Source organism: Anabrus simplex, chromosome 1, assembly GCF_040414725.1.
Source record: "Anabrus simplex isolate iqAnaSimp1 chromosome 1, ASM4041472v1, whole genome shotgun sequence".
Lineage (NCBI taxonomy): Eukaryota > Metazoa > Arthropoda > Insecta > Orthoptera > Tettigoniidae > Anabrus > Anabrus simplex.
Genome location: NC_090265.1, coordinates 368,386,078 through 368,408,476, shown reverse-complemented (window position 1 = coordinate 368,408,476; position 22,399 = coordinate 368,386,078). Strand labels below are relative to the sequence as shown.

Sequence of the window (22,399 nt, the reverse complement as noted above, 5' to 3'; positions counted from 1 at the left end):
ACTTTAAAATCTCTAAGTCTAAGATACATACATGCTTCGCTTAGGCTTTGTAAGCATCTTCAGCCATACTTAATCTGAAGCTAAGTCAGGGCCCTGAACTGGGTTTCTCATTAAAGTATAATAATACAAGATAAAACAGTCATAAAATCTAGTTTGTGAAAAAAGCAATACTTAAATGCAAATAAAATTCAATAATGAACTTGTCATAGTATTACATGTACATAGAATGAATACTAGTGTTCATCTAAAAAAGTACACGTTAGTTATTTGTAGAACAAGACAGTCTTAATGATCTGACATACATTTGGATTGTACAGATTGTTTGACATGTCGAAAAATAAATCTTCGAGCGTTGTTGACTGAGAATCAGGTACGTAGAATACAGTAGAGTTGTTGACTCCAAGTGGTTGCGTAATAAGGTCAAAAGGTGCTTGAAGCATCAGTATAGAAGTGTGTGTCTCCTTCTAGAATAATCTTTGTAATAGATTGTAGTCGCGAGCTATCTAGCGTAGATTCAACAAATAGGGTGTTCAATAAAGCCTTAGATGTGGGAAAATTCGCAATGTAGCATGTGTTAAAAATTGAAATGTGTAAGAAAATAAATGTAAGTTTTGAAGCATAGAGAACATTCTATTAATGAGTGGAAGTTTAACAACGCTTACCCCTAGTGTTGACAGAGAGGTGACTAGCCTTGTTGGTTGTTTGAGAAGATCTGGCAGTTATTCTACTGCTACGTGTATTGTAGGGGTGTGTCTGTGAAGGCGGAGAATGAGTCAGGAGAGGGGAGGTAGGCGTAGCATTGAGGACATTAGCAGTAGGTGGAGGGGGTGTGGCATGAATCGGTGACTTGGCAGTGGCTACTATTGCGTTATGGAAATTGCTGACGTGTTTATAATTAAACATTTTCATGAAATTATTTGTATTTATGTTGAAGCTAAGAGTAATTCAGGAATTTGTTCAATTAATGGGCTATTTGTGTCAAGAACATCATTTAGATTACTATTAATGTTATAATGCTGGTCTAGAAATGGGCTATTTGTGTCAAGAACATCATTTAGATTACTATTAATGTTATAATGCTGGTCTAGAAAAATGTAAGCGTTTTCAAACTCAGTCATCAGTTTACTCTTGTTGACGTGTTTTATAATATGAAGGTCTTGTTCAATCGTGGTAAAGTTATGGCCGGTATCCTTCATATGATTGCTCATGGCGGAATATTTTCTATGTTTTGAAGCATTGTAATGTTCCAAATATCTAGTTTTGAAACTCCGTCCGGTTTGTCCTATGTATGTAAAGTTACATTGGGCGCATTTGAGTCTATAAATTCTGGAATTCAAAAATTTATTGTGTATTGAATTTACAGTATTGGAGTTAAAAAATATATTACAATTCGTGTTACGAGTTTTATAAGCGATTTTGACGTCATATTTCTTTAGCAGATTGGTTATATGGTACATAGCCGGGTCAGTAAAGGTAAAAGCAGCAAAATTCGTTTTTTCGGGTTTTTCGGGAGTTAATTTTGAAGCGGCTTTTAGTTTGATTTTACCTATAATTTTATTGACCATATCTGGTTTGCAGCCGCTGAGTTCAGCCATATCTTTAATGTAACCAAATTATTTCTTTCTGTTAGCATTAGACAGTGGGATTTTTAGAGCCCTGTGAATTAAACTGTAAAAAGTCGCCTACTTATGGGAATGTGGATGCAAAGAATCATTTTTTATAGTCAACGGAGCGGACAAAGGTTTCCTGTAAATTTGGAATGTAAATTTATCCTTAGCCCTTGTTAAATTTAAATCCAAGAAATTCAGAGAATTATTGGATTCGTCTTCTTTAGTGAATTTGATATTATTGTCAAGGTCATTGAGGTACTTTAATATATTATCACTGTTATTTTTATGTTTGTCAATGATAGCGAATGTGTCGTCCACAAATCACAGCCACAATTGAAAACCATTGATTCTGTTAATTATCTTATTCATTTCTAGGTTGTCCATGAAAATATTGGCAAGAATACCCGAAATTGGGTCGCCCATTGCGAGGCCCTTTTGATGGTAGATTTTGTCGTTAAAAGTGAAAAAGTTATTGTTTAGAACAAATTTCAGTAGATGCAACACGGTTGTAGAACCTTTGTCTGCTTTCGTAACGATTATATTATTCTTCTTAATTTTACTCTTTATCTCGCGTATCTGTTTCTCGAGAATCGGATCGGACTTGGATCTTAGTTCATTTGCTAAAGAAGGGAGTTTCTTTTTTATTTCGTATTTGATGTCATTTTGTTTATCAACGGGAAGTTTTGAAATATTGGACTCTATCTCGGCAATTGTAGTGATTAAATCGTCCGTATTATTAGGATTAGGCCAACTGAATTTCAACCCTTTATTTAGGCAGCCATTTCACTGTCCGAAAAACTAGTGTCAGACAAATTAACTGTCATAGGAATATCGTTTAAATGAGGCAAATGTGACTTGGTTGTTTTAGATGAGTTAGTTAATTGTGTGTCCTTTAGAAGTTCCAATTTCTTAGCCAGGGTTCTTGTTTTTTATTTATTATAACTGATACTTTGTCATTAACAAATTTGGAAAAAGAATCCCATTCTAAGGGGGGCATACTTGAAGTTTCCAAATGTGTTCTGTAAAGTGTAGATTCAGAAGTGATTTCTTTTTGTAATGTAATTTGACCTCATTTCTCAACTAAATATCATTAACTCTTTTCTGGATATTTTGTCAATTATGAGAAGGAATGTTTATTCTTTGTAAGCGTCTTAAAAACTTTGGAATTAATCCAAGCTTCAAGCATTCTTTTAAAAAATAGATATCACTAGAAATTTTGGGGACCTTGACTTTAAGAATAAATATCCCTAGAAATTTAATTTATGCCATTTATGCCATTAGCTCACCATTTGTAGACTCTTATCTGGATACAATCTATGTAGCAGCTGACGACTGATGGATCTCTCGTACAGGCGGTGTCATCTCTTGTTGTGGATTCCAGTCCTACTTCTGCTTTGTGCATAGTACACTAGCTGTACCGCGACTTTTCCTGACTTTAACACTTCCTACAGTCCCAATTTTAATAGCAAAACCACCATGGGTTACGTTCATGAAGAGAATACGCTTGTATTCTTCCGTATTACGGAAATGTAGCGTAACTAAATTCATAACAAAATCTCTCCTGCCCTATACCAGTCACAACCGGTCTCCCGTTGACTTTAACTCTCATCATTGAGATAACAGGTCTCAATGAGAATAATTTTCGAGTAGTACACTACTCAGATGCGAAGTGAACTAAGTTAATATCTTCTCCGATGTCAAGACGTACAGCCCTCCTCCGATGATAGATTAGTAGAATCGTCCTTCTCAGGAGTTGTAAGTAAGAGTAAGAGTGTCCTCTCCAGCTCTCGTCGTCAAAGTATATAGATTCCAAAGTCTCCCTCCATCAACCATATCACAAGGTCCAGTAAGATTTGATATCTTATCCCTTCTCCTATCCATTTCTGTGAATTCATCATGTTGCTTCATTATGTCCATTCACATAGGCTGAAATTTCCCACGGAATTAAAGCGTCAGGTAGTGAACTTCGAAAAGTAGGCATTAACATGACTTGAACTGTCTCCTCAGAGTATGGAAGGGGTACGGTCTCTTGTAAGCTTGATGACGTACATTTCCTGGTAATGGGCTGAAATTAGCCTGCTGACTCTGGTCACCTCACTAAGGCTATTGGAAAATTTACTGCAAGCTATTAATACTAATGATCTTGAAATACTTTACACAATAAGACGTTCGTTCAGAATACGTTATAGCCACGATACAAAGAAATGAAATGACGTGAAATGGATGATTAAAACCCTATATATATACATACACATGATAATTTAAAAATGACCTACCAGTGATTAAATATATACAACTTATCAATTAATTACACAGTTCAATAATTTAGTACATGCTGTTCCAAACATCATGTCCAAATCATCTTAGCGTACTCCTATCAATTCTCTCAATTAGGTTTTTCCATTCCAACCGCCTTACTCACATTATCTTTTCTCAATCTGTCTTCTCTCGTCTTTCCTATCACACTTCTTAGGTATAGTAAAGCCTCATTAATTCAAAGCTACGTAGATGCAAAAATCAGACTTCAAATTACGTTATTTCAAATTAACCGCCACCAACTCATAATTCAGAAATGCCAACCCTTGCTGCGTCACAACATATTCTAAAACTCATTAATGCAGGCAATCACCTCGATTCAAAGTTTGAACCGTTCAAATGCCATGGAAAAAACTATTTCCAAAATGTATCCAACAAGATGCATTTATTCAAATAATGCAATTTGATAACTCAATGACAAACATAGCCTCACGCCAAGAAAGAAAACAAAACACGATTCAAAGACAAGGAGAGATCTATGCCGACTCCTCTGTGCAAGTGTTTTATTCAATGAATTACTATATTGTATGAATTCTTAAATGCCTTGTACATGCATGGAAAGTGTCCAATGCACTTAAAACATCGCGGCTTATCAAACTTTCATATGATGAGGGGAGGAAGTCTCAATTCCAACTGCATTGCAACATAGGACAGTGACCCTATCCTACTCGGCACTTCTTTAAAACCATAAAACCAATCACGCTTGGATTGTAAAAACAATGCCGTTTCATCAGTACTGTTGACAATATTGTTCGGTGCGCACAAATTGATGATATGAGACACACTTTCTCGCCAACTATCGGCAGCGCCAGTGTTCGCGGATTATGCTTCTCCACACACTACCTGCTACGTGATATTGCGGCATTCCTTAAAATGGCTGAAGCCATCATTTTGAACACAAATTCCAGTCCCATCTTTAACGCCAGTTCATTTGCATTCCCCTTCATAACCTTACCACCAACAGAGATATTGTTTGCTCGAACATGCCGAAACCATTTGATCAATTCCAGTTAGAAATCTGAGAATTTGTTCAGCTCCTCGCATGCACATTCGCTTTGCAGTACTGTATTTGCACCCAGCATTTCTTGCACTTCTATGCTCTCAGGATTTTTTAAAATGTTGAAAGCGTGGACACAAATTCCAAATTATTTAGGTATTCCAGTTTTTGTTTTTTTATTCTTTGTCAACCTCCCTTATATTAATCTTCTCGTTCAAAGTTTTGGAAGAATATGAACTCTTAGCCATCTCGCAACACAAAAACAAACATGTCTACCCTAAACTAAAATACCGTAACAAAAAATAAATTAAAATACAGTATTATTAAAATATAACTAGCAGTTTCTCGCTGGCTCCGCGCGCAATATACAAAGTATGGTGTTGTTCGTTACTGTCCTCGTGGATGTATTTGCAAAGTTTCGAAATGAAATAAAGCACATGATCTGCTGTGGTAATAGAATGTAATATTATGTAAACAAAATACTTGAAAATACATCACACAAAGAAACTGAATTAAACGTTCCTTCGAACAACACTACTCACCAAACTGTTAAAAGTCCTTCAAAGATCTTCGTCGTGGAGAGAAATTTACTCATAACTTTCCTCAGAATCTACCAATTTAAATAGTTATTACCTCAAAATAAAGTGTTTGATCCACCGAGTGTTTTTAGACCAAAACGAACTGCATACCTCAATTAGAACGAAAGATATGATTCCTTCAATGAGAAAAAATGTTGAAGAAATGAGACATCAAGTTGAATGTGCACTCATAACTTTCCTCAGAATCACCAATTTCAATAGTTAAATGCTGAAATAAAAGAGCTTGATCCAAAAAATTGAAAAATCAAATAATTTGAGGAAGGCGGAAGTTCAGTGATTTATAGTACCTGATGACAAATCCGTGCATGAATACCTTTCAGTTTTAAAGAATGAAGGAAATCGACCAGATAGAATGGCTGAACTGACTGACTTTAGTTTTCATAAAAAATTTGAATATATAGAAGACTAGGAAGTACATAATTGTACGCTAAAATTTAAGTAAAATGAGTAAATGCAAGAATACAAAAGAAGTAAGATCTCACTCGAACTTAGCTGCGCTGAAGAACAATCTATAGACATACCAGTGTGTGTGGAAGTGAGGAAAGCTACCAGTGCACATTCCGAGACACGCATTCATTTGTGACACACAGAAATTTTGAATGTAAATTAGTCTGTAAAATACCATTTTTTTAAAAAGTCAAAACTTTTAATTAAAAGTCTATATTTCAGTAATGGGACCGACATTGTTCTTCGAATTATGAATGTCATAATTCTGAATTATGGTGGTTCTACTGTATTTAATTTTGCTGCGTTGAATTCTACTCTCTTTCCTACTCGTCACTGCCCAGGTCTCAGCCGCATAAGTCAATATGGGTGCATAATACATTTTGTACATTATCTCTTTACACTTCTTCATTCCAGCCAACGATTCTTAACCCACACCTCATTATTAGCGAGGCCTATCATCTATGGCACAATTATTCAAATATACGTTAGACTCATTTTCTCTGGTGTTGGGGACCAAGCAATGGGTATGTCTGTTGGTTTGAGCTTTATCAGAGAGCTGGAACACTGCTGCAAAACTACGTATTCCAACAAGGATATAGGCATGTATGCTACAGTGTTATGATGTATGTTGACCAGATTGAGAACTCTCATCAGAAATCTATTTTGCAATTTTAACATCAAAGCCCCTTCTGAAAGATTTACGCAAAAGAAACATGCAGGCCAATGGTACGATGAAGACTGACTAAATCAGCAAGGATCTCCCTACTGGGTGTCAGAGGAAAGAAATGGTACTTTCCCATAATTGCACATTGTATTGATGTAGCAAAACTCTAAACTTAGCAGCCCTACCCAGCTGATATAGGTAGGCTACACCATTTAGCATTTTGCCGACAGATTGCAACAGCTATCCTAGAATAAATCGCCAGGTAGGTTCGATTAGACAAAGGCCATCTAAAGAACTGATTCCAGGTATGATATGATCGGACATTTTGAAGCAGACTTGCCTACAAATACACTTATGGAAAAAAAAAAAAAAAAAAAAAAAAAGAGGCAGCTATACTGCTGTCACTGTATGTAGGAAACGACTGTGTGAAATGTGAGGTATCGCTCCATGTTTCAAGTTTCATTCAATAGAACCTTCACACTGAGTCAGAGGTCCCTTCTAAGTACACAATTGCTGTTCTTCCCACAAACAGTTCAAAGCATATGTATTTAGCTGACGTCCCTCCAGAAGGATCAGCTGGTTTTCGAAAACCTTTGGATAGAAAAATGTGAAACCAAGTTTGTGTTCTTTTGAATGCCTTTGAGTATTTTGTTCGAAAAATAAAGTAAATTCTAACAAAAAAAATAAAATTGCACTTCTATATAGGTTTCTTTCATAAGGTAAGGGGAAATGTCTGGCCATGTAGATTGTAGAGTCTGAAACTACTGTTGACATTTTCTTGCAAGCTAAAAACAGAAAAAATAAACTTCTCATATAAAACTATAAATATAATACCTCAAGTAATGACATAACCTATAAGTTTAATAATAATAATAATAATAATAATAATAATAATAATAATAATAATAATAATGTTATTTGCTTTACGTCCCACTAACTACTTTTTAAGGTCTTCGGAGACGCCGAGGTGCCAGAATTTAGTCCCGCAGGAGTTCTTTCACGTGCCAGTAAATCTACCGACACGGGGATGTCGTATTTGAGCACCTTCAAATACCACCGGACTGAGCCAGGATCGAACCTGCCAAGTTGGGGTTAGAAGGCCAGCGCCTTAACCGTCTGAGCCACTCAGCCCGGCTGCCTATAACTTTCTAAGTACACAATGGAAAGGTTCACACTCACTGTAGTTTTAGTTTCATAAAAATGGGCAAAGATATGAATTGTTTTCCAAGTACATGCACAGAGTGAAACCACAACAGCTATTGGGCAACGTGCTAGCACCAGTGAGAGATTTAAATGGGCAGCGGTGAAAGGATTAAACTCCATTAGAATGCATTGCCCTGTTGCACCCTCTTGCTAATCTCCATATCCAGTCTTGTATTCTGCATTAATTCACTCCCTAGGTATTTTAAACTATCCATAATTTTATCTGCTGCTGGGATGGAGACCCTCTTCCACCATCTAAACCACTGACCATTTTCTCCTTTCTGGTGAATTTATCACTGACCATTTTCTCCTTTCTGGTGAATTTATGTGTCATTTTCTACACCAAGGCTTCACCTGGCCTCCAAAGGGAGGACTTCTCTGCCCATAGCTGTTGAGTGTCAAGTTTGGTAATGGCCACTTGAGGCTCGGCCAAACAGTCGCCGGTAGCCAGTGGCAGGATGATCCCCACCTGAATTATTATTATTATTATTATTATTATTTATTTACATATTTTACGCCCACATTGGAGCACTTAAATCAATACATTTGAGTTAATTTCTTCTTTTTCTTCTCCCAGAACTTTCTCATCCTCTCCGACCTGGAAACCCTTTGTGTGTCCAATATAGTATATTGTTTCCGTTCAACTGTTTTTAGTTTGAGACTTATGCTTTTGTTCTTCAAAATCCTCTTCTCTTTTCTGTCTTTGATTTGTTGCCGAGTTATACCCAATTCTTCCAAATCATCCTGAACTTCTTTGAACCAATTATTATTGATTTTATTTTTCCAAAAGTAATCAAATAGTTGTTTCAATATCCTGGTGTCTGGTAATCTTGATATGTGACAGAAAAAGGAAATTCTTCTTTTAAGCATTGTAGATATTATTGATTCACATTCACGATAGACAATGTTGTTAGGCAACTATCTCCACAGTCCATCAACTTGGTGTTTTTTATTAATAATTGTTCTAAGAATTCTTCTGTCAGTTTTCTGTAATTTGTCTATTGTAGATTTTACATTTAATTTGAATAAAGTTTCACTAGCATATGTTGCCTCTGGTTTAACTATGGAATTATAGTGTTTCAGCTTAGCATTTATCAAAAGAGATTTTTTTTTTTTTTTTATAGGTTGGCCAGGTAAGTCTTTGTGTTTGTTTAAATTTAGATGTTCTGTGTTCTATTGATTCTTTTTCATTTGTGTTCCATGTTATTATTTCCCCAAGATATTTGAATTTCTGAACAATTTTAATCTCTTTATTACTGTTCAGTTGAATAACTGGTACATCAACTTTAAAAGTTGGCATCATTTCTGTTTTTTCAAATGAAATTTGTAATCCCATTTTTTTGGCTATAATTTCTAGTTGTTCAATTTGAAATTTAGCCTCTTCTATTGTATTTGCAAGTAATGCTAAATCGTCCGCAAAAGCAAGGCAGTTGAGTTTAATACTTCTACCGATCTTGATAGTTGGCTGGCATTTCTTGTTCCATTCACGCATAACCTTCTCCAATGCACAATTAAATAACAATGGTGAGAGTCCGTCTCCTTGTTGAAGTCCAGTTCTTATAGTGAATGATTCTGATAATTCACCTCTAAATTTAACTTTTGCCTTTGTATTTTTAAAAGTCATACTAATGAGGTTAACAAGTTTTTGGTGTAATCCAAATTCTTAAAAGGCTTTTTAATAATGATTCACGAATACTGTCGTATGCTTTTTTTTAAATCTACAAAACATGATGACTAGACCCTTACTTCGAACTCTTTGGTGCTTCATTATCCCTAATGATTTGATCTGGACAGCTTCTACCTGGTCGAAATCCTCCCTGATATTCTCCAAGTTCTTGGTCGAGTTGTTCTTGGATTCTTGTGTATATAATCTTGGATAAAATCTTGTATGTAATATCAAGCAAGGATATCCCGCGATAATTATTTGGATCGGAGCGATCACCTTTCTTATGCAGCGGGTGGATTATCGCTGTATTCCATTCCTCGGGAAGCATCTCCGTGTTCCAAATATCAATGCTGTATTTATGTAGGTTTTGAATAGTCTGATCATTATCATTCTTCCATATTTCTGTTACTATTTGATTCTCTCCTGCTGCTTTGTAGTTTTTAAGTGCATTAATTGCTGCTTTCACTTCATTGTAAACTGGTGGTATAATCTTTTGTAATGGAGTTTTATTTTTTGGGTTAGGGTCAAATTCTAAATGTTCCACAGGATCCTCACAATTAAGTAACTCTTTAAAGTATTCTGCAAGGATGTTAGCATTATCTTCATTATTGTGTGCCATTTTTCCATTTTTATTCCTTAACATAAGTGTGGGAGGGGTAAACTTAGATTGATACTGCTTGAATGTTTTGTAACAGTCTCTTGTTTTATGCTGATTGAATGTTTCCTCTATTGTGCAAAGCATTTCCTTTTGATAATTTCTTTTAATTGCCCTCATTTCCTTAGCTGTTTGTCTTCTGGCGTTAATTAGTTCTCCTCAAGATTTTTCTCTTTTCCTCTGTTGATCATTTAATCCATGCCTTGTGCCTTGCTTGAATTGCTTTGTCACATTCCCCGTTCCACCACGCATGTTTCTTTCTCCTTTTAATTGGAGAGATTTCTTCAGCTATGGTTTTAAGTTTGATGATCATCATCTCTAATTTGTCATTTAAAGGTGTTTTGGATCTCTCTAAATATATTTTATTATTTATTAAGTAACTGGAATCATAATTTCTCCTCGCTTTGAAATGATTACGTTTGTGTTTCCTTTTTGGTGTTAACTTTATTTTTATTTTTGAGATATAATGATCCGAGTCAATGTCTACCCCACGGAGGACTGTGACATTAGAAATTTCTTTATGATAATCTTTATCCATAGCAACATGATCAATCTGAAACTCTCCCAATTTTAGGTTAGGGCATTTCCATTTCATAAGTTTATGTGGTCGCCTCATGAATCTGGTGGTTTCCAAAATGAGTCCATGATCTGCACAAACTTCAATTAATCTTTGGCCATTTTTGTTCGTTAATTTATGAGCTGGCCATTTTCCTACAACTGTGCGATACTTCTTTTCTCTTCCTATTTTAGCATTGAAATCTCCAAGTAAGATTTTTATATGCTCATCAGGGATCTTCAATAATATGTCATTTTAGCTGCAGTCGCTTAAGTGCGGCCAGTATCCAGTATTCGGGAGATAGTAGGTTCGAACCCCACTGTCGACAGCCCTGAAAATGGTTTTCCATGGTTTCCCATTTTCACACCAGGCAAATGCTGGGGCTGTACCTTAATTAAGGCCACGGCCGCTTCCTTCCCACTCCCAGCCATTTCCTGTCCCGTCGTCGCCATAAGACCTATCTGTGTCGGTGCGACGTAAAGCAACTAGCAAAAAAAAAAAAAAAAATAATAATATGTAATCAAGTACTTCCCGAAAGTTTTCAACTCCTTCTCTATCTTTAGTGTTTTTGTCATTTGTTGGTGCATGGACATTTATTAAAGTATAAGTATTATTATTATTATTATTATTATTATTATTATTATTATTATTACACTAAATGAATACTGACTACCAACAAACAACACCAAACCAAGACTTACTACCTCCTTAAGTATAAGAAGTTGGTCAAATCATCCAGCTACTAAGAAAACAAACAAGGCAACTAGAGAGGACCTATAGGTGGGCCGCCCACAAGGTTGCACTTGACAGTTTGAAGTCATGTTGGCACCACAACAAAAATGAAATGAAGAACGTCACCCGTCAATCAGAATCACCAATCTACTACTTTTTATGTCAGATACAGTTACACATTTTATTCATGTTAATTCGTATTTAATTCCGTATAGTGCTTATAATCTTTTATTTGCTTACACAAATATGAGCATTTAAAAAAATATTATAAGGTTTAAGCGAGCCACAAAATAAATATGAACTATTTTCAGTTGATTTTTGTTGGCAATATGGGTAGTATAGTGGTGCCATCTATAAGTAGCTTGACTACCGTATTGAAGTGTTGCCGTTTTGTCTGTTGCCACTAGCACGTGGTCAGGTGTGGTTCACGCATTTATGCAAGTTGTTTTCATTGTGAGATAATTGTGAAATTTTATTTTAACGAATTCTGCCTCAGAATGACAACATAGTCATGAAGCGCGAAGTGATAATCCTTTGTACTGCGGAGTGTCCCTTAATAGTCAGGCATTAGAATTAGTGCGGAGAATTTGTGAGCTTTACAAGAGGGAGAGGAAATTCTTATACTTGTATGACGTCTCTGTTCCTGCAGATCATGTTGTGGAACATGTATGTCACACATTAGGGCTTTCAAAGTGTACTGTTATTCGGAGAGGTGTTCGCCGCCAAGAACAGAAGGAAAAAGTGACTGGGGTACATAGCAGTAGTGGAAACTGGGCTGATAGTAGAGACTTGTTTCACAGCACTCCGCGAAAGAAACAAATTAAGCTATCTCCTGTAACAGGAATTAATTCTTTCCAGGCTGATGCAATACGAAGACACAAGTACGATTATAACAGCTCAAAGTTCCTTCTGCCATGTTATGGACAATGCACCTTACCCCTCCGTAATAATGGACAAGACCCCCTACTTCGAGAGCCCGTAAAGATTGTTCGTGGAATGGCTGCAGTAAAGAAATACCCCAGCGCATATGTGTATGACAAAATTAGTAGACACCGGGCGAGTTGGCAGTGCGGTTAGGGGGACGCAGCTGTGAGCTCGCATCCGGGAGATAGTGGGGTCGAATTCCACTGTTGGCAGCCCTGAAGATGGTTTTCCGTGGTTTCCCATTTTCACACCAGGCAAATGCTGGGGCTGTACCTTAATTAAGGCTACGGCCACTTCCCATTCCTAGGCCTTTCCTGTCCTATTGTCGCCATAAGACCTATCTGTGTCGGTGCGACGTAAAGCAAATAGAAAAAAATCGACGAGGTACCGAAGGAACAAGGGCACGAGGTCATTAGGTTGCCGCCGTACCACTGCCACTTCAACCTCATTGATCTGGTATGGTATGGGGTAAAGTAAAACATTACGTACGCACTAATAACCAATCCTTCACAGTTACTGAAGTGGAAGGACTGTTCCGAGAGAGTATTGCTCGAATGGATGAAGCTTTGTGGAGGAAAAAAGTTAGCCATGTCGCAGCATTCATTAACTCTGCAATGGCAACACATGGCATCATCAGTGGCTCTCTGGAGTTGATGATCTGCCTAGACGACGATGACAATGACAACGAAGGCGACGGTAGTGATGGCAATGATTTGGAGGGTATCGATCCTCTTTGTGAATCAGGTATAAAAACAAGGTTTCTGAATTTCCGTAAATTTTATAGATTTTAAGTGAAACATTTTGTATTAGCACCGGTGTATATTATTATAACACTTATTGGTATATTTAAAGTGAGATCCTTGTCGACCGATTTCTTCCGTATTTTCTAACATCGCGATAATAAGAACTTCGTAGTATACTTATTTCGTATAATTTTGTGTGATGAATAATCGGTGAGTTGAAAGTTTGATTTTTGTCGGCCGATTTCATTTGTATTGTGTATCATCGCGAAGACATTAAAAACATTTCGCCCATGTTTTTAAAAACTCATGTGTCGTGCAAACAGCTGTTGTTACAGCGGCAACATCGCTTCGTGCGCCATTGCAGTGTGACCAACATTGTGCGCAGCTGTCATGTGCAACCTTACTCTGGCCCACCTATATAGTAAAACCTTTTTTTATGTTTCACACTTATATGTTTTCTACACTTATACGTTTTTTCAACGGTCCCTACAAAATCCTATACATATTATGGCGAGTTATATCATTTATACGTCTTTCACTTATATGATTTTTACGCTTATATCCTAAGTCCTCGAAGGCAAAATGCTTTGTTTATATGTTTACTATGGTTTTCGTCTTCAAAATCGCAAGAATTATTCTACACACAACTTATGACTCGCACCGTACTTTTCTTGAAAATCGTACCTCTACGCGCATGTTTGGTAGCGTGAGCGACCTGGAATCTGCTTATAAACTTAACCATAATATGTATTTTATTTGATCCTGTATTGACTTTTCAAAATCTATTAAAGAAACTATTTAAAATGGTTATTGTTGGGTACACCTTGATTCCTTGATTTGACTTCACTGATGAAGAGAATGCATATTGTTCCTGGAACATTAAATTAAAAGTATCATTAAAAGTATACTGACAAGGTGGACCCAACATAAACTATTTTTAATACTGTACTTTCTTTAATAGATCTGAAAGCTATTTTCAAGCTTACTCTTTGGTGTTCTCTACTTCAGGTGTGACCGAGTTGTGATTAGCATCGTGAAATTTGTGAGTAGTGAAAATGGGTGAAAGAAAGAGAACGAGCATTACGATTACTGAAAAATTATTAATTTTGAGGGTAGTGAAGGAAAGTGGCAACATGACACGAGTTGAAATTGCTAAGTATTGGGGATTGCTCGGTCTACCTTAAATACTACTGTAGCTAAGGCTGGAGAAATTAACAAAACGCGCATTAGTTGTTACAACAAATAAGCGGATCCGCATTCAGGACGGAAAATACGAATGCCTGGTAGATTGTTAATTACAGTGGTTCGGGTAACTTAGGGCAGAAGGCATTCCAATCAGCAGACGAATGCTTTGCGAAAAGGCAAGTGAACAAGCGATCAGACTTAGTTTAGAAGATTTTAGTGCTTCGTCGGACTGGCTCCACAAATTTACGGTTAGACACGCTATCGGCAGTCAGTGTGTGTGTGTGTGGGGAAAGCAGAAGTGTCGATGCCGAGAAAATCATTTGAAAGAACTGACATCTCGATTTTCAACGCTGATGAGACAGGCCTCTTTTTTAATTTAATGCCTGGACATACAATGGCATTCAAAGGGGAAAAATGTTATGGCAGGAAACAAAGCAAACAACATGTAACAGTTCTGTTATGTGCCAATAGTGACTGAAGTGAAAAACTGCCTCCACTGACAACCAGCAAATTTCCAGAGCTGTGTTGTTTTAACTCTTTATAGGTCATTGGGATATTATCTTCCCACCTCGTACATACGTAACGGTTTTAGGGAGATTATCTTCCCAGCTGTTTCAAAACATGCAGTTCCACTTGCTAGTGAAAGAGGGCTGCATAGTTTCATTTCAAACTTAATAGCCTGATCGCTACTACCACCTAGATCACTAGGTGGGAAGTATATATCACACTGGTTCCTAGCACGCGTGCAGCGGCAGCCTCATTGTGTTCGGCTGCAGTGAAACGGTGTTTGTAGGAAGAAGGTGTGGAATACTGAAGACAGAAGGTTTCTGAAGGTTAGTATATACTTCGGAGATGCAGTTTATCATGTTTTATTCAAGAGAAAATCTATTTGTACCACAGACATCCGTCCGTTGTGTCATTCAGAATACTAGTAACAGAATCAATGATAATTTCATAGTTTATTTGCAACTTAGAAGATGCTATTTCAGAATTATTTATATATTTTTCAAACTTACTAAAATTCGATATTCTAAAACTGTTTTAAGTTTTCCCTTATGACGACAAATATTTTATAGTCACTTGTACTTAGTCAGTACTTGGGTTTTATGTAAGATCTAGGCCTAGGCCTAATTTTGGTTGGACTGTATCTGTGCTATTTAGTCCTCTTAATAAGAGATTTCAAATCATAAACATAGGTAAAGCATGTTTACTCTAATAGTAGCTTGATGATGATGATGATAATAATAATAATAATAATAATAATAATAATAATAATAATAATAATAATAATAATAATAATAATAATAATAATAATAATAATAATATTTTAATACAGTATTATTTTGGAACTAATTGTAGGCTGATTATTAGCCTAGCTGCTCTGAATATGGAAGCAAAGATTGAAGTCTGGCTGGATGAAATATCCGAATAAGAAGCTGTGGACTCAGAGGAAGGTGGAGACTGATGCTGGAGACCGTGTCCAGTACTCTGGTAAGCAAAAACAATGGTCAATCCACAGAACCTATTATATTTGGAATTCCTATACACAGCGTCTTATAGGTTCATGTTATCTTTTATTGGCAGGTCAAGAAGTCAAGAAGATTTTTTTATTACTTCCTGGACAGTATGATTGTCAATTCCTACACAGTGTACAAAACAGAAATGAAAGAGAAGAAAACAAAAGGTACGTCACACCTGAAGTTTAGGTCACAACTAGTAAATGAACTGATACGGTCATTTTCAAGCAAGAAACGCCCTGGTTATTCCCCAGCGAACGGGCGTGGAAGACAAACAGCTCAGCAACGATCGAAAATATGGTGAGATTATCATATAATGGTAGCCTGAGCTAATAAAAACATATCATCGCTGTGCACAGTGTAGTACCGAGCAGAAGGAGAAATGCAGTAATACGAAATGTAATGTTGCGTTATGTAAATCATGCTTTGAAACATTTCACAAATCACAGATAGTATTTTCAAAGTTTTCTACATCCAAACTAAATTAGGTTTGAGAGATTTCAGTATCATTTTTTATTCCATAGGCCATGTAGTATGTTATGTTATTGTATTATGTTGATGTAAATAAAGTCATTAATACGTAATGAGCACATTATCATAAATACTTTTAAGTGGGAAATTATTATCCCACAGCCCACAAACAAACATTAACTATCTGGAACGGTCAGTGGGATAATTTCACACCCCATATTTTATGAAATAAGGTATAAATCCGTAAACTAGTTGTACATCTCTAGTCATACACATATTTCATGTTCAATTTAACCATAAAATATACATTTTTAATACCCCCAGTCTTTTACCTATAAAGGGTTAAAAACATTATGTTCCCCACAAAATACACCAACAATAAGAAATCCTGGGTCACTACGAAAGTTTTTGAAGACTGACTTTGAAGCGTGGACACCAAAATGGGAGCAAAAGGTCGTAAGATCTTATTGTTCGTGGATCAATGCCCAGCACATCCTCCTATTACGTCATATCTGAAGAATGTGACTGGAATTTTTTTCCTGTGAATTGCACGAGCGAGCTGTAGCGCTCGATCTTTGAGTGATACACGACTTCAAGTTGCAGTATTGTAAGATGCTGATGCAGCGCGCAATCAGATGTGTAAATGTCGGAAAGAAGGACAAAATGAAGATCAACATATTATAGGCAAGATTTCTCTCATTTATTTTCAATTTTATGGGTTTACGTGAAATATGTGCCCTAGGACTTCGTGCAGTACCATGCATCAAGGGCCGTTTCACACTAGGCGACAGGAATAGACTACCAACCACCCGTGCTTGTGGAACATTACTTTAAATGGAGCTCTTCACCCAAGGCTACTCTGTCTCGGCGACTGACCTGAAGTAGTTCACTCCCGCTACCGACAGCCGAGGCAGATTTCGTAACCCCGCCTGGCGACGGCTGTTAAATCACTGAATGATTGTGCATTTCATGTTCCTTCACGTTATGGATTCTGTTTCAAAATACTATAAACTGTACTAAATAAATTATATTCGGTATGAATGATGTTATTCAGACACTACCAACCACCACAGAAACACGCAATAGTGATTACATCCCTTCATATAGGGTTGGCGTCAGGAAGGGCACCCGGTCGTAAAACAGGGCTAAATCCACATGTGCTACTCAGTTAACACCAGCGATCCCACAGGTGTGGGAAAGAGCGGCAGCAAAAGAAGAAGATTCAGTATGAATGATGTCCGGCTCCCTCGTCAACCTACTGGACTTCGGTTTAGAGGGCCTCGGGTTCAATTCCCAGTAGGGCCAGAAATTTTAACTATGTACAGTATGGTTTGTGTTTGTCCCAACACTCTCCTCTTCACATTCACAGAACACATCACACTACCAAATACTACAGAAACACACAACAGTGAATGCACATAGGGTTGGCGTCAGGAAGGGCGTTCGGCCATAAAACAGGGCCAGTTCAAACCCACGACCCCACCACTGTGGGAAATGCGGTAGAAGAAGAAAAATATTCAGTATGATACATCTAGACAAGTGGACCGGATAAACACAGAAGATTTCATTATACAAATTATACAACCATCTGGCACCTAAAACGTGACAAATGTAGCAATAGAGTTGAGAAGAAAAAGGCATGGTCTCAAATTATAACAATCTCAGTTCAACTACCTCAAAGTTAAGGCTTATTTTTTGCTTTCCTCAACTTGGCAGCCATTCCCGTAACATTTTTTTCACGCTTTCGAAGAGTTCATCAAAAGGTTTCTTTGACATCCTGAAGTAACTAATAAACTTGGTCATCACATAAATAATCAAATAATTTATAGAAAAGTCCTTTTTCCAAACGATCTTTCAACACAGGATGTGAATTAAACCTACGACACTCTTTCCTTCTTTCTTTTTGACAATAACAAGAGGCAAGAAGATGATGAAAACTGGCAGTAGGCCAGGGAAGGTGGCTAAGTAGAGCGGCAGGCTACCGTTCAGCGACACGGAATTCATATGAGATACTCTGTAGCCGATTCCGGCCGCCTAGTGCGAAGCGGCCCTCAAAGACGAGATTCTCTGAGTTGTTGTTATAATAAACTTGTGTCCTCAAACAAATTGAAAACAATAAATGAATATATGTATATATACCTACGAATTTCTTTTCTTCTGATAGGCAATGCATTACATCGCAGCGTCAGGGCACTGTGTCTCAGAATTTACAGTTCAAAATTGTTTCCGAAAAGCTGGATTTGTAGGCAATTCTGATGATGATTGTAATATAATCGACGATAATGGCAAATGGAGGAAATTCAAAGAGGAGGCATCATTCCACGATTACATAAATGTTGATGCTAACATCATCACTGCAGAAGCCATGACTATCTCTGAGATTGCTGAAGACGCACAAAGGGGTCTGAATGAGGACTGTATCACAATGACGATGACAATGACAATCCGAAGCAGCACAGCATACTTCTGTGACCTTTAATGATGCTGTCAATGCTTTATGGACTATCGAACATTTTGTGACACACCATACGTTTCTGAGGAATTAATGGCCGAATTGTACCAGTTTGAGAATACTGTTCATGCCGTGGCCGCAGCTAACAAAAATCAAACCAAAATAATGGACTACTTTATTCCGTAAAGTGACCCTTTTCCCTTTCTTTATATGTTTTTTTTTGTTTTTTTTTTTTTTTTTGCTATTTGCTTTACGTCGCACCGACACAGATAGGTCTCATGACGACTATGGGGTGGGGAATGCCTAGGAGTTGGAAGGAAGCGGCCGTGACCTTAATTAAGGTACAGCCCCAGCATTTGCCTGGTGTGAAAAATGGGAAACCATGGAAAACAATCTTCAGGGCTGCCGACAGTGGGATTCGAACCCACTATCTCCCGGATGCGCCCCTAACCGCATGGCCAACTCACCCGGTGTTGTTTTTTAATCTGGGTGCATTTCTTTTGTATTTAAATTGTTTCATATTGCCATATATACTTTGGAATATAACTAACTCAGCTTCATATTTACAGAATTTCATTCAAGCGTTTTTCACACTTATACGTTTTTTGTTTTGTTTTTTCCTTCGGTCCCCTAGAAAATGTATAAATGAAGTTTCACTGTACACTGTGGCTGAACTCTGGAAGTGTGCTAGTAGTAAGGCAGTAAACAAGCTCACTGAAATCATTCAGAACATCTAGAAAATGGCCACAGATTTGACACACCCCTTTCAAAACAAAGATGTAAGGGATGCCAACAACTATCTACCGAGGAATCATTCTCCTCCCATTGTCACAGGCCTTACAAATAAGGGCAGTTAAACACATGGACAGTCAAAAGTGGAAACAACAGGAAGACGTCACAAAAAGTCGATCCTATGCTGAGTAAATCCTTAACCTCAAAACAGGACTAGTCTACTCCAAGATTAGAAACCACAAGGTGGTGGTCGACTTCATTAATTTTAGGAAGGCTTATGACTCCATGGACAAGCCCTTAATAAAATTCTCAAGGAACTAGGACTAGACAACAAAACCCAAAAATTCATTTGACAAACCCTAAATGACACACATTTCAGAAGTGAGATCTCGGAAACCTTAGAGATCAAAACAGGTTCAGACAAGGGGACATTTTCCCCACTCCTCTTCAACTACCTCCTTGAAAAATTGTTCAAGGAATGGTGCATGAAACTGGTCAATTTAGATGTCCAGAGGTGGGTCTACCTGAGCAAGAGGGAATGGTTGTCAGTAGATTGTCTGCTCTTCGCAGACAACTTATCAATGATCACTCATTCACTGAATATAGCAGCAATCTAGGTCAACTGCCTAAGAAGAAAAGCTCCCAAAGCATGACTCCAAATGTCATTGGAGAAAACCAAGCATTTTACCAACATCAAAGAGGCTAAAAGAGAGCTATCACCACAACAGAGTAAAATCAAACGAGTGGGGGAACTTAACGTACCTCAGCAACTGGATTCAACCCAACTTGTCAGAGCAAGCAACCTTGTTGGTGAAAGTTACAACAAACGATGCCCGTCACAGAATCTGAAGTTCAAACACTACATTATAGTCATCTGCCCAGAAGCCCTGTATACTACGAAGTGCCTGTCACCTAAACAATAATAATGTTATTGTCATTTTTATGTCCCAATAATTACTTTTTGATGGTTTTTCGGAGATGCCAAAGTGTCACTTAAACACAAAAGGCTTGATTGATAAACTAGAAGTCAGAGAGAGAATAATTCTCATAAACGTCCTATGCCTGGAATTGGTAGAGGGGGAATACTGGAGACGTTACTATTCAGAGCTCTACTCCCAGACAGAGGCGCTCTGACTGTGTCAAGAAAATGAGGGTAGCTTTCTATAGGCATGTGGCAACAGACTGACCAATAACCTGTTCACCTTCTGGCAAAACAAGAAAGTCCGAACCATGTGGCTGACGGAGACTAAGAAGGAAATAAAAGAACTGTGGCCAACAAATTTCCAGAACAGACAGGCTGCAAGACAGAACCTGAAAACGTCTGTGGTTTTAATGAAAAATCACTGAAGAAGGACGGTACCCCCTGGTCAGAGGAAAGAAAGGAGTTACAGAAGAAGACACGGCAATACTGGACAAAGATCAAAGTTACACAACTGAACACAGTCCGAAGTAGTCTGAAAAGAAGAATTACACTAAATAAACAAAAACAGATTGATCCCAGCCTCAGATCTCCAGTTTTTAACTAAACAAAAGGGTTGAATATTTTTATCTAATTACCTTTAAAATTTTCTCCTCACAGCCTCGACACATGGCACGACCAGACTTTGCATATTCCACAGTGTAATCTCCAAAACCTGTAGTGTCCGCACCTCTCTTCTTTCCTTTACCTTTCGCTTTACTGCTAGCAGCTGCTGCTGGGGCAGGACCACCTGCAGCTGTTGGCAACATACAAATATTAGGTAAAAAATAAAGAAACATGTCGCTTGTTCTTATAGCCCATAATGGATACAATTAATAAAGTCTAGGCAAATTAATTTAATATATATATATAATTAAGCACCCCCTCACAGAAGATAGCTCCTTACATATTACACCCATTAAGTCAAAAACTATTTTAAATATGAACATTATACATTCTATCATGTGGTAACTCACAAATATCTGTCAAAATCTGACAATTGTACACATTTTTTTTGTAAGTCAGAGAGACTATAGATATTCACTAGCTGATGTACCCGTGCTTCGCTATGGAAATCTACATTGTATACAGAATTGTAGGTTAGGTGGTGTACATGTTGTGAGCAAGTTTGTATTAAATTGCATAATTGCATAGCTCTTAACATTATGCTAGAAACACGACGGGGAAGTCGCCAAACGTCTTTCCTCATATGAAGACTGAGTTAGGGACTTTTCATTGTATGGTAGGCCCGCTTACCTACAATCAGTCACAATCAGGTTGGGGACTTTCATTATAATGGTAGACGCTCACTCTCCAGCTGCCTTTTTACATCCTCAGAAAGACTGTCTTAGTGGTTTTCCCAACTGAAATAAACACAGGTCATTACAATGATGTCAGTAGGAATGGTGCGATTAAAAGCAATGCTGGGCCGATGACCTTTGATGTTAGGCCCTTGAAACAACAATCATCAAGAGCAATGCTTTCATATGAAATACCCGTTCAAATGAAAAAACACATATTTCTCATTTTTAACGAACAATACTTCGCTGCCGATCTAACAGTCCAAAGTTCCAGACCCGGAATGACCAAACCGCAGACAGACGTGATCTGTGAACACTATTCGTCTTCTTTCCACGGGCGGGAGGAGGGGGGGGGGAGGGCAAATAGTGGAGAGTCCCAGGGCAAAAACAATGCCCTGTTATTACTGTAATCTCTTTCCTAGGAGTACAAGATGAGTCTTCACTACTTCACTACTGTGGTGGCGGAATAATAATCTGACTTGCAGGCAAGTTTTTCCTCGAAGCAAGTGGAGAAACCCCCTCTTCACTGCTAATTTGGAATAAAACGAATGTACAATTTAATAAAAGTGAAGAGGAAGAAGCTTTTCTTAAGAAACGGCTCTTTCCCGGGTTGAATTTTGAGTTATTTAGTGAATAGGCCTAAATTGTAATACTAGACCAGGTCATACTAC

At 37.5% G+C, this 22,399-nt stretch overlaps 1 protein-coding gene across 1 annotated transcript in view; it reads right to left on the bottom strand.

Moving 5' to 3' along the window:
* The window catches only part of Parp1 (Poly-(ADP-ribose) polymerase), a 271,411-nt gene that overhangs the window by 229,386 nt on the left and 19,626 nt on the right, over nucleotides 1-22,399 (bottom strand). The window contains exon 3 of the mRNA XM_067134916.2: nucleotides 21,027-21,184. Coding sequence (XP_066991017.2) covers nucleotides 21,027-21,184 — 158 coding nt within the window. The remainder of the gene's footprint in view (nucleotides 1-21,026; nucleotides 21,185-22,399) is intronic.